Source organism: Mastacembelus armatus, chromosome 19 (genome assembly GCF_900324485.2).
Source record: "Mastacembelus armatus chromosome 19, fMasArm1.2, whole genome shotgun sequence".
In the NCBI taxonomy this organism is placed as follows: Eukaryota; Metazoa; Chordata; class Actinopteri; order Synbranchiformes; family Mastacembelidae; genus Mastacembelus; species Mastacembelus armatus.
Window position 1 is genome coordinate 10,757,777 of NC_046651.1, and position 15,447 is coordinate 10,773,223.

Below are 15,447 nucleotides of genomic sequence, written 5' to 3' on the forward strand. Positions count from 1 at the left end.
TCAACACTTTCACTGCAGGAGGTGTCATGTTGCCATAATTTACATTAACTTGTAATTACAAGATCTTTTCATGCAATTACAGCACAAGTGTGTCTTGTAATGAAAAGATCTTTTAATAATTTTGAAATCTTTTTTTTTTTTTCTTTGAATGAAATGCTTCCATGCCCACTCTCTATTGTCCAGCTTTTTACCCCACCTTCCAATATAGCTGTAACTATAAACACTTATGTGGTCAAACGGTAAAAGCACATTGTTATAAACTAGTTCTAATGGAGTAATAAGCCACCCCTTACTGCATGCTGCCTGCAACAGCAGATAAGTTAATGTTCCCCAGGATTAAAATGTTTATTTCTATCATACAAAACACACATAAAAAACATACAAAACTTGTTACATAAAAAAAAAGATTAAAGTTTTAAGAAAGTCTTGATAAATTCTTGGGCTTATTTGCTTCTAGCCAAGTCCTCATCTGTTTAGTATCTTCTCTGTCTTGGGGAAAAGATCGTGTTGGGGTTGCTGTCTCGTTCCCTCTCCTTCTCACGCTCCTTCTGGCTGTTTGGAGACAGGGCCTCCTCTAGCTTCTTGTCCATCTTGAAGAGATCTCGCCCTGTACGCCTGATGTCCTCCTCGATCTTGCGATGGCGCTTCATGTCTAACAATACTTTGTCCAGCCGGGCTTCCCTTTTCACAGAGGAGCGGGCTGAAGACCCTGGGAGAGAAAGAAGGCCCAAACAAAATAATCAAATTTACTTTTTCAGACAGCTGTTAAATCCAACAGTGAGGAACATTAATTCAGCTTTTCAAGTTTAAGAGATTTTCAGTGGTTTGTCGTACCTGGTGTTCTACGCCTGTTAATGAAAGCGTTTTTTGGAGTGCTTTGCATTTGCTCCTCATCAAAGTCAAACTCAGTTGGGGTTGGTGGCCTGGAAAAATATAGTCATGAGTTTTCTCACCCAGCATCAGTACAAAAACCAAAGTAGAGATGAAATGATTGTAAGGAAAAATAATACTGATACTGACTTGCGTTCTTTTTCTTCCCTCTCTCTATCCTTCGCCGCCTCTTCATCATCATCTCTTTCAGGGGAGGGGGTACGTTCAGGTGTAGGGGGCCTTCTAGAAAGGGGCACAAAGTTCAGTTCCAGCATCTCCCCTTTAGCAAGGATCTCATAGAGTCTTTTGATCTCAGCAGGAGGGGGCATCCAGTTTTTCGGGTCCTCAATTTCTTCGTCACTGTATGCAAGCTCCCATTCATCATCCACTTTTGCAGCCGGCTTTCCTTCTTCACTATCCACCCCTGTGTCTGGCTGGGCTTCATCCTTGTTAGCCTCCCCTTCTGCTACATCTGCATCTCCATCTGAGAAACCAGTAAAAAAAAAAAGGGAGTAGAAAGTCACTTTGACACAGGCTTACACACATTGGTGAGACAGCAGTAATATTTGAGGAAAGGCTCTTTTTTGCTGCATGTGTTGTATTGTATATGTGAAAAATCAACACGATGTACTTTGCCAGTGTGTGCCCCAGGTTTTGTACACAGTTTTTCCTCAGTGGTTAAAAACACATTGTGTATTTTTGAGATGTGCAGCCGCAGATACTAACTGAATTACCTTTTTCATCCTTGGTTGTAGTCTCCTCCTCCTCGTCTTCCTCTGCGGCAGCTGTCATCTCCGTGTCCTGTTGCTCTGACTTGCTCTCGTCTTCATCTTTGCCTGCTGCGGGTTTTTCTGTGTCCTTCACACCCAGAGCCTCTATCCTCTCACTCAGCGACGATTCTGTGGCTTCAGCCTGCATCCTCCCAAATTTACAGCCACTGATCTGCTAAAAAGACGCACCAATGTTACAGCCGGAAGTAACTATAGCGTTGACAGGCTTACAATAAAATATAGCCTGGCGATAATTGCTAAATTTTCCGAATGATAAACAACCACCAGAGCCACAATTAAAACGTATGTTATTTGACTTAACCAGCTAACTTGGCTAGCGCCAATCCTAACCGCTAACTAGCTATTTCTAAATAGCGGTTAGTAAATACAATTAGGCAACGTATGTCATTACCGAATGTCCGATTTGTGCCGGGTCAGTGTTGTTGTGGTGAAATGTTAGGTTAAATTATCCTGCCCGGTGGATAAAATCGCCAAAGCTCTCCATGAGACTTGCTAGGAATAACAGACGACTATATAGAGACGTAAACAAAGCGCCATTTTGGACTGCAAACAATGGTGACGTTCTAGCTGCTTCTGCGAAGCTGCGCAGTCCCACTGATTTAAAACCATGTGGATTGTCCTTAAACGCCGTGAGTGTCCGACAGCAGGAAACGTGTTTGTTTTAGAGATCTACGATTGGAACGACTTCCTGTGAGGAGCGCAATCATATAGCATTACAGGAATACGGGATGAATTTTTAATAAACATGTTTTACTTTACTATTTACGTTAATATCATATTTGAAGAGTCATGCGTGTACGTGTACATGGCATGACGCATCTACCAAATCTATACATACAAACGAGAGTACTCGACGTCAAATAGGCGCGAGTTTTTTAAGCGGCCTCTGATTGGTTAGTGGCTGTTTCCGGTGTGGGCGCTCCTGATTTGAAAACTGCTCGGTTAAACGTTAAGGCTCCTGGTCGCCATTGTTAAAAGACGGCGTCTGCAATGTTGTTAAGAGTTAGATTTAGTGAATAACAAGAGGAATGTACTAGGAATCTGCAACAAACATCGGTAAGTTTAAAGTCAGAGGGGAAAACACTTGGTACAGTGGCGATTTTTCTTGTTTAATATCATTTGTTAGAGTTGAGAAGCCGCTAACGCTAACCTGGCCTCTAGTTAACGTTAACTTGTTTATCTGATTACTCCCAGTATTACTAAATTAGCTCATCATTGTGATTCTTTGTTTGTATGACATTTAAAGCCAGACACACCTGTTAATATTGTTACACCGTCTTAATTTAACGCTAACGTTGTATTATGGCTAACTCGGCTTGTTATTGTCCAGGCCTTTGGTTTTTGTGAGCTCAAACATGGCTCAGCGTGTGTCCGCAGCAGATGGGGGAAACAAGAAGACGTCCAGGGTTCGGGTTGCGGTCCGGCTGCGACCTTACATGAGCAAGCAAGACGAGAAAGATGAGGGACCGTGTGTAAGAGGCCTCGACTCCCAGAACCTGGAAATCATCAACTGGAGGAACGCTATGGAGACAGTGAAATACCAGTCCGTGTCTTCAGCATAAGCCGACTGTGATGATTTCTAAATAATGATATCATTTCTAATAGTGTCGTCGTGTGTGTTTTCAGTTTTGACGTTTTTCATGGCGAGCAAACAACACAGCAAGAGGTTTTTCTGTCATCAGTGAAGCCAATTCTACCACACATACTGAACGGACAAAATGCTAGTGTGTTCGCCTATGGCCCAACGGGAGCTGGTATGTTATCACAGTATTGTGTCTCTTAGCTCAGGTTTTGCTGATTTTCTCCTGATTTATATAAAAGTATTACAAAGAAATTTAGCCAGAGGTGGTATAAACGATTACAAGTTAATATTTTGAATGCAGCAATCCAAATATTTAAATGTTTCATATGTTTAATGTAGATATTTTTCATGGCCCCAAAGTTCTTTTTTTTAAATTTATAAACAGGTTTGACTGTTGTCCTTAAATCCTTATTATATACATTTTCAAAAATTGTGCATATTTTGTCACACTTGTCATGTCAGGATCTTGTAAAAGTTGTTTAAGTGCTGTTTTTATTTGTTTTAAAATGGAATTTGCTTCTATGCTGTGTTTTTTTTTTTTTTTTTTTTTTTCTCTCATATTATCTAAAGGGCTTTGAGTTGTCTGTGTACAGAAATGTGCTGTACAAATGGACTTCCTAAATGCATTTTAATTTAACTGTGTCTTCTCCCTCAGGTAAGACCCACACCATGTTGGGCAACCCACAGCAGCCCGGTGTGATTCCTCGTGCTGTCCGTGAAGTCTTCAATCTGGTTAAAGCCAAGGAGGAGGGCGAAGGATGGGACTACAGCATTGGCATGTCTTATTTAGAAATTTACAATGAGAAGGTGAAGGTCTTGTGCATACGCATTTAATTATTTGGTGGCGTGTGATAGATTGTAATTATAGCTATTGTGCTTTTTCAGTGTCTTTTCTGTGCACATAATTTTTGAGTATTAAGCTGTATCATGTTTGAGAGACTTGGTACAATCTGTCCCTCTCTCCTGTTCCCAGGTACTAGATCTTCTATCACCAAGTTCCCAGGATCTGCCAATCCGGGAGGACAAGGACAAGAATATTTTAATCCCTGGCCTCACCCACACAACGATCTCCTCCTTCTCAGATTTTGACAAACATTTCGTGCCTGCCAGCCTTAATCGTACCACAGCCTCTACCAAACTAAACCAGCGCTCCAGCCGCAGCCATGCTATTCTCCTCATCAAGGTTTGATATGTGATGTCATCTGCACGGGGAAAAGATTTGGTCATTTAATGTCCTCTTTGGGAGTCCTCTAGTTTTATTTGTTTGAAGTGGTCTGTGCATGGATATCTTGTGGACAATTGAACAGCATCTTAACAGGTCATGGCCTCTGCGCAGTAGGCCAGGATTTGGTAGCTGGTGCTAAGATCAGTTCTCTCTTGCAACATTCCCACAAGCCAACTCTGGGCTTTCTGGGATTAATATGGGAGAGAAACAAACAGTTTGCTGTCTTTTCTAAGTCTGTCATTATTTTTTCCAATACTGTAGCTAAGTTTTTATTTTTATCTTTTTGATTAAATAGGTTGTACGGACTCAGCGTGCCATCTCCCATCGACAGCAGACAGGGAAGCTGTACTTGGTGGACTTGGCTGGGTCTGAGGACAACCGTCGCACCGGCAATCAGGGGATCCGTCTGAAGGAGAGCGGTGCCATCAACCTGTCTCTCTTCACCCTTAGCAAAGTCGTAGACTCTCTTAACTCTGGCACTGCTATTCGTGTGCCGTACAGAGACAGTAAACTAACACGGCTGCTACAAGACTCTCTGGGTGGCTCAGCGCACTCCGTCATGATCACCAATATTGCGCCAGAGTACATATACTATTTTGATACATTTAGTGCACTCAACTTTGCAGCCAAATCCAAGCTCATTGTCAATAAGCCCTTCACACGAGAAACTGTGGCTGTGCCTGTTGTGCCAGGTGAGTGAAACAGTGAGAAATGCTTTTCTTGTTTAGGGGGCTTGGATGTATAGAAGAAAATTAAAGGGGCGAACAACCAGAATAAGCTCTGACACAGTTTGATCCAAGGGAACTCACTAAGAGTAATTAGCCAGCTTTCTCTGTTCAAGCTAGGTCAGGGTTTTTTTCACCTTTTAGTAATTGCTGTTATGTGTCAAGCTATTCACTGTTTATTTATTTTTAAGCAAATGAATTCCACATCTGTGTCTTATGATGTTCACATATAGATTAGTTGAACTAAGGTAGGTTTACCACCCTAGACTCTTGTGAGTGTGCTGAATACTAAACTGCTAATTTCCCCTGTGCTTTCATCTCCAGTGAAGCGAGCCAGAGAGGACCATGGGGCGGGAGGGTCTGGCGTCGAGCCACATAAGAAAAAGAAAGAGGACAAGAAACCTGAGCAGGACTCTTCAGCGCCCTCAGCACATTTTCACAGGTTGAAGACCACATGCACAGTGTGACCTACTGATTATTTGTGTAGCTGCTCAGACTGTAATGTTTGAGTGTGAAGGAAATGCATTTGCATGTGTTCAAAGCTCCTACCTCAAATTCAATTTCCGTGTCTATGTCCAATCCAAAAAAAACTTCAGCCTCAAAGCTTTGGGCTAAGATTTTATAGCAAGCCGCTGTGCTCCCAAAGGCTACAGCTGCTCTGAATGCTGGAGCATCTGGGAGAGATGAGCACTGCTTTCTCCCCACATCATTAGGTTTTCAAGTCTGTCTGGGCCTGAGCCTCGCTAACCTTTTGGTTTCTGATCATACTGCTCCCATTCCAGCAGCGCCTACCTGCTCCTTCTCATTTGTGGTTTTTGTGGCCGTTTCAGTTTGTCTGAGCAGTCGGTGATGGACAGACTAATAGCTCTGGAGAAACTGATGATGAGCTGCCAGGACAAAGACAGACTTGGCATGCTGAAAGACGTGGCTCAGTCTCGCAAGGAGATTCAGGTAACAACACAAACACACATTAAAACTGTACTATATATGTAACCATACCTAATAAGTTGTAATCATTTACATCTACGCCTTGTCCTTCCTTTTGACTTTTCTGTGCCTTCATCTCTGCCTGTATGTAATTTACCAGATGCTGATACTCATGATAATCAGATCTTTACTGATCAATCAAAATAGCTTCAATGGCCAACGTTGCTGTTTGTTTTTGCAGGAGCTGAAGGAGAAGCAAAGGGAGTTTGAGAGTAAGGCCCTGCTTTTGAGTCAGTTGGCTGGAGAAAAGTCTAAACAGGAGCCTCTCTTCAAGAACAGCGCAGCTCCTCTGCAAAGAAAGCAGTTAAATGCCACTAAACCCAATAAACAGCAGGCTGTGGTCCAACCCCTACAAGGTCAGTTAGAAGGTATAGTAGTGATGGATCTAACAGGGAAGTTAATCATTTAAGTGCTGTAAGAAAACATGACCCTGGGAAATCTCTTTCCAATCATGTATTCCTCTGTTCATGATTCCCTAAAGAGTAGTTGCTCACTAATTCTGTCACATTGAATCACTAGAGCTAATGATCAGCTGCAGTATGATACAGGAGCCTGAAAGGATATCAGATGATGATGATGAATTATTTTTAACACGCCTCAGCAGCTCAGAGTGAGCAGGATAGTTGTCCTTAGTACCTGCTGTGGCTTTGAAATAACTTTTGTTTTTTTGTTTGTTTTTTTTTTTTTCCCCCCCTAAACCAAATATTTGATCATATTTGATTGTATTCTGAGTATAACGTGAACTTGTGTGTGGTTTCCTCCCTCTCAGTGTCCCAGCTACAGCCTCTTGAGCAGCTTGCGATCGTCAAACAGTCCGTCTGCGTCAAGAAGAAGCTTTCAGACCAGGTTGAGGTCAGCATCTGAGCCTTGGCTGCACTGAGCTTAGCTTGGCACTTCTGCAGAATTGCAAGCATTAGATACAAGCTGACGCAGTGCTCTAGCTTCAGTTTTTTTTTTTTTTTTTTTTTTTTTTTAAATCTAGGAATTTATTTATTTTGACCTGACCGATGCTGTAATATCTCAAATCTATCAATTCAAAATCAACTTAATTTCCAGACCGGTGTTAACATTTAAAAGATCACACCACATTGATTGCACTGCACATTTTGTATAACTGTTTAAAATGCCAGTTGTAGTCTGGTTTCACTTATTTTGTGCTGTATTTATCTTTTCTCTATCAGCCTCCAGATGGTAAGGAGAACATAATGGAGAATTGCTGGGAGTCCCAACTCGACACATCAGTGCTGGAGCAATCCAGGCAGAAAATCCTGCAGGTTCTCAACACCGGGTCCCTCAAAGAACTAAAAGGTCTGCAGCAGATTGGTGACAAGAAGGCAAAGCTCATCCTGGGCTGGAGGGAGCTCCACGGTCATTTCACAAAGGTAGGCGGAGAAAATGTTGGCTCTTCTTAGATTTTGTTTTTAATCCAACTCAACTCACAGCAGTACCTCGTCTTTAGCATTTTTCTCTCTTGGATGAGTGAAAGTTTGATTTTACCTGTAGTGATTCTATACTATTTGTTGTTTTCCAGTTGGAAGATCTGTTAAAGGTTGAGGGTATGACAGGAAAGAGATTTTCCTCTTTCATGAAGGTAAGCCAATGATATTTTGTTTTGTTTGTTTTCCTGGTTCTTTAAAGCTCCATGTTAACCCATTAGCTGTTCCAACACTTTGGTCCAGACTGAAATATATTGACAGACACTGAATACATTTCCATGAAAGAATTGCATAAATGCACTGATTTTAATAATCGCTTTCTCTGGCGACTTATTAAACAAGTCGAATTACTGAAGGTTGGGGTACAGATGTCAGTGTCCTCCACAGAATAAATTGTAATATCTTTAATGATGCCCTGACTTTTCATCTAGTGCCATCATAACGTCCAATTTTTATTTATGAATAAACACTGGTACAGCTAATTTACAAAGATTAGCATATTAATATGTAAAGATGGTGAACACAGTAATAACGGCTAAACAACAGCATGTTAGCCTAAAGCTTCCCTGTAGATTTAAGCTCATAATCAATTTCTAAATATGCTGATATGGTCTCTCTTTCGGTTTGCTTATGTCCTTTTCCTCCTTGTTTTTCAGGCGAACATCCTGAGTGCCATGGGAAAATGATTTTTATTGTATTTTTAAACTAAAGCTAAGCCTAATGTACATACTTTTTTTTTTTCTTTTTTTTTTTTTTTAAATCTTAACCACTTTTGTTTGTTGTCTACACTGTTTATCTTGTAAATGGTGGACGACGAATGGAAACTTTTGTCATTTATTATATTTTTGTAGGAGCCACTTTGGGCCAAATGATGGCGCAGTAGAGCTTTTTTGCAAACGTCTGGCATGATATTGAATGTTTGAGCGTTTATGTCATGTTGATAAATAAATCTAATGGTCACCTTCACCTGAGTGTCAAAAGTCATTGCTCTAAGCTGAGTCTCGGGTCATCAATTCAAGCCTGCGGTAAATACTTAGGGCCTGGTGCGGTTTTTGAAGACCTGCTAGGTCAGTTCTATTAAGCAGACAGGAGGGGAGGATGCAGCAGTAGATACATATTCAGTGTTTTGTTGGGGGCGAAGCACAGGACCAGGCTATAATCCACCTCCCCTCTCCTCCTCCTCTTACACCACGTAGTCTGGTGGATTTCACTTTCCATTTCACCCCCTCCCCTCCTCTGTGATCCACCCCGGCATCCTGGAGACTCCCCATCCATCCCCCGCACACTGCGCTGCTACTCCAGCCCCGCTGCGCTCACGTTCAGCTTTCACATACAATAAAAATAAACGAGGACATTGTCGGGGATTTGTGGACAAAACGCGTCTGCGAACATACCGCGGCTGTGGAGGAGGAATCCAGTCGCGTCTGATGTAGATTTACGTTGCCACGATGCCAAAGGCAGGGACGCTCCCGCTGTGCTGAGACAGGCGCTGGATTAAAAAGGTCAGTTTGATTTATCTTCATGGTCGATTGTCTTTATGTTACCCAGGAGCTGGTGTTTATTCGCTTCATAATGATCTAGTGTGATTTAAAAGAATCCAACATAAGATGTGTTTTTAATGTGCACATGAAAACAGCAGCATCAGGCTAATTAACGAGCAGCCCAGCCCCTCCTTCACTGACAGTGTTTCCCTTTGTCCCCATCGTTTCCCTGCTGTGCTCTAAGCCTTTGTTCTGTGCACAACAACCGGACTACGTGTGTGTGTGTGTGTGTGTGTGTGTGTGTACACACATGATGAAATAATGATATGCACACACCTGCACACAGACCATGACTGCTACCATCCCCTGCCTCCATCTGCCATGCCTTTGTACTCCTCGTGTCATAGTGACCTGCTTTTTTTTTCGTTATCTGCTGTTTGCATGTGAGATCTGAGCACATTTACTTACCGTTCAGCGTGGGCTGAAAAAAATGAGGCTCTATTATCTGAAGTCAAAGTGGATAATAAAGAGGCTTATCGTGATACTGAGCCTGATTCCAAACTAAACCGGCTAAAGCTGAATACATTTGGGGACGGAAGGAAAATGACTGGCAAGGAAATGGGGCTGAACCTCACTGGAATAAACAAGAACCAGCCCACACTTAATGTTTTCCTCAACCTAGATGGGGGGGGGGGGGACATCTAATGTGATGACACAATTTATTGTACAGTATTTTCATACACTGTAATAATATAAAGCAGCAAATGTTAAAGGCTGCAGGTTCATCAGGAAATTTGAGAAATAAAAAATGTGATCCACATTAGTTATTAGACCAAAATGTTTGTAAACAACTTCATTTAATGCCTTTATCATTATTAAAATCTTAAGCTGCTTAACATCTCTGTCTTTTCCATGTTTCAAAGAGTTGAACTTCTTAATTCATTATTTGGAGATGAATCAACAGAACATCTTGAGCACTTTGTATTTATTGGCATGTCCACATTAAGTGTGTCCTAGTGAGCTCTGATAAACCTGCAAATGTTTGCAGTGTTATGGCCACAGGGGCCTCTTTTTCCAAAACTACAGAGGACAAGTACACATGTGACTGCTCACAAATAGTGTAAGGTACTGTTTGTGTGGGTGTTGCTATACATGCTCTTGTTTTTTTTCCCATGTGGTTTGACTATTTGGTTTTCTTCTCTATTATGCTCATATGGGCTAATGCAGATTCCACACAGCTTTTTGCAGCTTTTGAAGGTAATGCAACAAGACCTGCAAACAGACACTGATGTGTAGAATTTATGATACTCCCCTTTATTGGAATTAATATTTTGACATAGCACCCAAGTGCCATTAGCTGTTGATCAAATTATGGGAAATATAATAAGAACTAAGAAAATAGCATCAGCCTCACCCTTGTCTGTTTCCCTTCTCCATCCCAGTCACTGCAGATGTGAGGTACCTGTGTGTAAATATGGTTAAAACCATTTTCTGGCCTTCAGGTGTGACGAACCGGCAGCGCACGCAGGACTGACCACAAACACAGGCTTCATTTTGCTGTTGGCATGGCTGTGAACATGATGCCCGTTCCTGGCAGTTGGCCCGGGGAGGAACAGCCGTCACTGCTGGACGAGGAGGGCTCTCTGTCGAGCCAAGCTCCTCTCGCCGTGAACAGAGGTGAACATCTCATCCACAGCAACAGCAGCCCGGCCAACACGCGGCCATCCCGCAGCAAATCCAAAGGAGAGCTAGTCATAGTCATCAACGAGAAGCTAAAGAACAGTAAGTGACTGAGTTAAGGTGAGGGGCGGGGGGCTCACACAGCTGCTCACTCAGCTGTCTCAGGCAAAATCAAATTCCGGTACATGAAAAGGACAACACACACACATTTACCTCTTCCAGTTTTTCAGTCATTTGCCTGTCCTTGTTGTCCCCTGTGTAGGTAATGGGATCCACTCAGCGCCTGCAGAGAGCACCTCTCCGGTCATCTCCTCTCCTCCCAGGAGACAGCACTCCATCTCTTACCCCCATCATGGCAAGACAAGGAAGGGGAGCAGGGCGGGCTCCATCGGCTACACTGCCTTCTCACCCAGACCATCGCTTTCTCGCCACTCCAGCATCGCCACCAACCCACCCTTGGACCGGACGAAGGTTAAAGACTACCTCCTCCTGTCCGTCCTGGCTTGTTTCTGCCCCGTTTGGCCCATCAACATTGTGGGATTTGTCTATTCCATAATGGTAAGAATGAGATCTGTTTTCTAGCTTTAGCCAAAGGGCTTACTGATGATGACTTTTTAAAACATCTGTATGAAGCTAAAGAAAATCATCTTTTACAGTCCAAGAACAGTCTTGAGCAGGGGAACCTGGATGGTGCTGTGCGTCTGGGACGTGTGGCCAAGATGCTCTCCATGGTGTCACTAGTGGGAGGGACGGTCATTATCATCGCCTGCATTGTCAACCTGGCCAGTGAGTGTCCCAAATCTGACCTTTAAACCTTAACCTCCCTTCTTTTACCCTCTGTGTAGTTTTGCACAGCTGATTCCTTCCCCTGAACTCATTTCTTCTTGTGCGTTTCGAACTGACAGTTCACCTAATTTGTAGCAATAGCCAAAAAAAAAAGAAAAATCTGCAACTCTCACTGTTTTTCCTATTACAATATAATATTTAGCTGTGTTAGCACAATCTGACTGTAATCACTGACGTTAGCACAACGTTGCTCTACTTACAATGCCTGCACGAGCCTTTGTACACGGTGGCACTTTAGCCTTTAGAAACTATGTCAGCGCTACACAAACATCAGAACATATTAATCACATTAGCACCAGTCCCAGATCTACATTTTATGACATACTTTTCTGTGTTTGCATGTGTGGCTTCCAGCCTCCAGCTGTAACAGAGTGCACGCCTCGAATTGCTGTGTGTGTATCCGTAGAGTGACATGTGTAGTCTGCCATCTGTTGTACGCCTTGCACTATTTGCTTGTACTATATGTTTAGTCTTCTTGTCCCTGTACCACATGTATACGTAAAAAAAAAACTGTATGTCAGTGTGTGAGTTGTTGATAAGCTCACAAGACAAATAAATGTTTACTGTACCTGGCAAATAAAGGGATTCTGAGACCAGATCAGTGATTATTACTTATTAGTGACTTTCTTAAGAAAGAAACTAGTATTTGTCTTTTGCAGTACTGTATATCACAAAGGGTCAGTTAGTTAAATGATTATTTGCCTTTTCCCATTAGTTCTATAGTCCTATACTTGAATGCACACAGTTGCAGCCTGGGCCTCACTAAAGCAAGAGAGGTCCAAATTAACCTAATGACTGCAAAAGGGAGCAATGCAACACACTAAACATGAGGTTAAGGGGTCTGGAACTCAACAACTCTTTTTTATTATTATATATCTGTCCTCTGTGGTCTGTGAAAGTGTATACATCCATATTAAGTTGCAGAATATATAGCCCTTCAACTAATATGCTTCCTTTTCTTTTTTTAGTAAATGTGAAAACCTGAGTTTCATCCCAGGATGAAACCGGAAAAGGCAACTGACCATCTGGCCCGCACCTGCACCACCGTCTTTACCACCTAGTCATTACCTGGATGTGTGACAAATATGCACCTGATATACAGTGCTTATTTATATTCCTGTAATCTATATAAATCCCTTTTGCTAATGGAAAAAATTTAAAATATGCAAATACTGCTGCTCTGATTCAGGGAGGGAGGTTTTGTCCATCTGATGTAAGATGGAGAAGGGAGTAGACAGACTAATCTGTCCCTCTGTATTCTGGTCAACACATTCAGAGCGATTCTTGAGAAAGACACAAAATCTTCAAGAATCATATCACCACCTGCAGAACTGGCTCCAAGTGTGACGGGAAACTGAGGAGACCAGTGCAGGGTGGTTTTCAGAATGTGAAACAGGAACGATCGCCTCCCAGCTTCAGCGCCACATGCAAGCCCCAACAAAATGTCCCGCCGAGTCTACCCTTCACTACACCGCTGACAGGAAGCATCAGAGCTTCAGCTTGCCGTTAAATCCCCTTGGATACACGGAGAGGCTGTGGGATTTATGATGCAATGGAATCACAGAGCGGAAGTTCTTCCATTTCCCCTCACAGAGAATAAACACTTTCAATCACAGTACGTTCTCTCACTGTGCATCATGTGTTTGAGAAGTGGGTGGCAAAATAGTGGTTGAAAAAGAGGCTTATCAAGGGTGCTAAGGGATTATGGAAAGTCTCATACAGAAGGCACAGTCATTACTGCAAGGAAAAATATGTGCCAAAAAAATGAATTTAGAGGGAAAGTTTCTTCAACTCTGATCATAGAAATGTTGTTGTAGAGAGAAACACTGAAAATTCTGTCATGCTGCTGCAACTTTACTGTATATCTGCTCAACACCACTGACCACTGTGAGCCAGGGAAAGGATGCAAAAAAAAAAACAAAACACTGTAGCAAGATACTTACAATGTTGGTTTTACACTGAGTCTAATTATACTGTGTCATCTATAACCTCCTATCTTTTGATAATGTTTGTAAAAGGTCGTTTTGAAAAGAAAAAGATTTCCTAAGGTAAGAACTCTTGAAGTGCTCTGTTACAGCTGGCAGATGGTGGTAGTATTTTTATGCGTATGGGGCATCGTGATTTGGTTAACAAAACAAAATAGCTTGTGATTACAGTCAAAGTTGTGGCTGTAGCCTCGGTCTTCATCCACAGATCACCTGTACTTTTAAACCAGACAGATTGTGGCAGGTTCCTTTTTTTTTTTTGACCCTTGAAAAAAATCCAAAAACAGGTCGTTTTCACCCGAATATATCAGCGTAATGTGTGCACACTTTGTTGTCAAACATAGGGGGTTGATCTTTTGATAGATTAGTATAGAACCAGTTCAGACATGGTTTGTGGCTGTGAGATACTAATAGCAGTGTGAATGCAGTACTGTAGAGAACTACTTTTTGAATCTGCTTTACTATTCCTATTATGTCCTGTATATCATTAACTAACCTCTAACTTTTGCCTACCTGTGATTCTCACTGTGATCTGAAACAACAGATTCATCAAGAACTCTGCTTATTTACTGTATTCGGGATTTTGAATCATGTACAGAAATGCCACAACTTTTCAGAAAGTCTCACCTGCAGAAAAGCTTCTGAAATGATTCATATGGTATTTTTTTTTCCTCTGTTAGTTCTTAATATGTGCATTTAATTATAATCAACATTTTGGTGTATTCTGCAGATATAAATCTGAATATTGTGATAATCCTCTAGTTCACATGAGTTAGCATTAAGTAGTTATGATCTAACATAGGCACTGAAACTGTCAGCTTGTCTTCTGACCTTACATTATCACCAGGCTTCTAAAATCTTTGTGGTTATAGGCATGTTGTGGATTTTTATTAATGTATGATGACGGAAATTGAAAAAGAAAACAAAGACAAGCTGGCGCCTAGAATATTATACTTCTGCAGCAAGTTCATAATAAAGACACAATGCATGTAGCATGTTTTCAGTGTTGTTTTGACAGCGGGAGCAGTGGAGACTAAAGAGATTTTGTTTCTGTGAGAGAGGGTGACTGTCAAAAGTGACCAATATCCAGGGAGCTTAGCTTTTGAGCAGAGCTTGTGTTTTGTAATTTAGCAGATGAGAGTAAAAGGGGGGAAAAAAAACATACATTAAATAATTAATGTAATTCTTTGTATTGTGACTGTGTAAGCTGCAGGGGTGGAAAGCGCCTGCTGCTGTCAGGCTCTGGAGTGGAGACAGCAGGAAGAACAAAATGCTGAGGGGAGAGGCCCTGAGCCAGGGAGATACAGTGTGTGGTGGGCTGTAATGAGAACTAGAGCCTCTGATGACTGCGGCAAAAACATTGAATGGGCAAAAGGAGTTTGAACATCATAAGGAAAAAGAAAAGTGTTGTTTATAGTAAATTGTTCCTGACTAAAGAACAATAATAGTGTAGCACGTCCTGTACTGCAATGGCCGTCAGAACACAGTACCTGATATATTGAATCAGTACAGGAAATAAGCAGATTAGCAGGAGATATTTACTTATAATAACTAATTTAACTTCACAGTTATTACAGGTGCAGTAGTGATATTTGCTTTGACATTGGCTATGTTTAAATAAGTTATATGAAAATACATCAAATGAATGGAAGCCATTGGCTTAAATAATGAGATGCATAGCTCCTAGTTAAGCGAGTGCACTGGTGAAATAACATTGTATATATAAAATATGGCTATATCTTGTATAAAAATAAATTGCTGTCAAAATTTGAAAAAATGTTTACGAGGCAGCAGACAGAGACAAAACAATCACATTAGCAGAAATATAACAGCACTGAC

General features: G+C 41.6%; 3 protein-coding genes across 5 annotated transcripts; 2 read left to right on the top strand and 1 right to left on the bottom strand.

Annotated features, from left to right (window-relative positions):
• Positions 1-320: 320 nt before the first annotated feature.
• Positions 321-2,210, bottom strand: pagr1 (PAXIP1 associated glutamate-rich protein 1). 2 transcript variants are annotated; one of them, XM_026316003.1, is made up of 5 exons: positions 2,053-2,210; positions 1,605-1,812; positions 1,021-1,354; positions 835-923; positions 321-709 (listed from the first exon to the last, which is right to left on the bottom strand). In XM_026316003.1, the coding sequence occupies exons 2-5, from the start codon at positions 1,786-1,788 to the stop codon at positions 474-476; spliced, it is 843 nt and encodes a 280-aa protein (XP_026171788.1). In that variant the 5' UTR covers positions 1,789-1,812; positions 2,053-2,210; the 3' UTR covers positions 321-473. The 2 variants fall into 2 exon arrangements, with proteins under 2 accessions (XP_026171788.1, XP_026171787.1); XM_026316002.1 differs by having other exon boundaries at positions 1,605-1,815; positions 2,053-2,209.
• Positions 2,211-2,267: 57 nt separating this feature from the next.
• Positions 2,268-8,568, top strand: kif22 (kinesin family member 22). 2 transcript variants are annotated; one of them, XM_026315984.2, is made up of 13 exons: positions 2,268-2,717; positions 2,992-3,204; positions 3,288-3,415; positions 3,899-4,050; positions 4,217-4,426; positions 4,764-5,160; positions 5,518-5,635; positions 6,024-6,144; positions 6,362-6,548; positions 6,950-7,032; positions 7,362-7,562; positions 7,712-7,771; positions 8,273-8,568. In XM_026315984.2, the coding sequence occupies exons 2-13, from the start codon at positions 3,017-3,019 to the stop codon at positions 8,300-8,302; spliced, it is 1,875 nt and encodes a 624-aa protein (XP_026171769.1). In that variant the 5' UTR covers positions 2,268-2,717; positions 2,992-3,016; the 3' UTR covers positions 8,303-8,568. The 2 variants fall into 2 exon arrangements, with proteins under 2 accessions (XP_026171769.1, XP_026171770.1); XM_026315985.2 differs by having other exon boundaries at positions 6,362-6,536; positions 8,273-8,566.
• A 310-nt stretch (positions 8,569-8,878) lies between these two features.
• prrt2 (proline-rich transmembrane protein 2) lies at positions 8,879-12,646 on the top strand. Its single transcript, XM_026316005.1, has 5 exons — positions 8,879-9,118; positions 10,600-10,879; positions 11,040-11,335; positions 11,434-11,563; positions 12,592-12,646. Exons 2-5 carry the CDS (start codon positions 10,663-10,665, stop codon positions 12,606-12,608), a joined length of 660 nt encoding a protein of 219 aa, XP_026171790.1. The 5' UTR covers positions 8,879-9,118; positions 10,600-10,662; the 3' UTR covers positions 12,609-12,646.
• Positions 12,647-15,447: the final 2,801 nt, after the last annotated feature.

What these genes read in the sequence shown, in the direction of transcription:
- prrt2 (XM_026316005.1), top strand. Translation starts at nt 10,663, where the DNA reads ATGGCTGTGAACATGATGCCCGTTCCTGGCAGTTGGCCCGGGGAGGAA. An exon ending in CAACGAGAAGCTAAAGAACA is followed by an intron (nt 10,880 to 11,039) that starts GTAAGTGACTGA and finishes TCCCCTGTGTAG; the next exon opens with GTAATGGGATCCACTCAGCG. An exon ending in GATTTGTCTATTCCATAATG is followed by an intron (nt 11,336 to 11,433) that starts GTAAGAATGAGA and finishes CATCTTTTACAG; the next exon opens with TCCAAGAACAGTCTTGAGCA.
- kif22 (XM_026315984.2), top strand. Translation starts at nt 3,017, where the DNA reads ATGGCTCAGCGTGTGTCCGCAGCAGATGGGGGAAACAAGAAGACGTCC. An exon ending in ATGGAGACAGTGAAATACCA is followed by an intron (nt 3,205 to 3,287) that starts GTCCGTGTCTTC and finishes GTGTGTTTTCAG; the next exon opens with TTTTGACGTTTTTCATGGCG. An exon ending in AGTCTCGCAAGGAGATTCAG is followed by an intron (nt 6,145 to 6,361) that starts GTAACAACACAA and finishes TTGTTTTTGCAG; the next exon opens with GAGCTGAAGGAGAAGCAAAG.
- pagr1 (XM_026316003.1), bottom strand. Translation starts at nt 1,788, where the DNA reads ATGCAGGCTGAAGCCACAGAATCGTCGCTGAGTGAGAGGATAGAGGCT. An exon ending in TACAACCAAGGATGAAAAAG is followed by an intron (nt 1,355 to 1,604) that starts GTAATTCAGTTA and finishes CTGGTTTCTCAG; the next exon opens with ATGGAGATGCAGATGTAGCA. An exon ending in TAACAGGCGTAGAACACCAG is followed by an intron (nt 710 to 834) that starts GTACGACAAACC and finishes TTTCTCTCCCAG; the next exon opens with GGTCTTCAGCCCGCTCCTCT.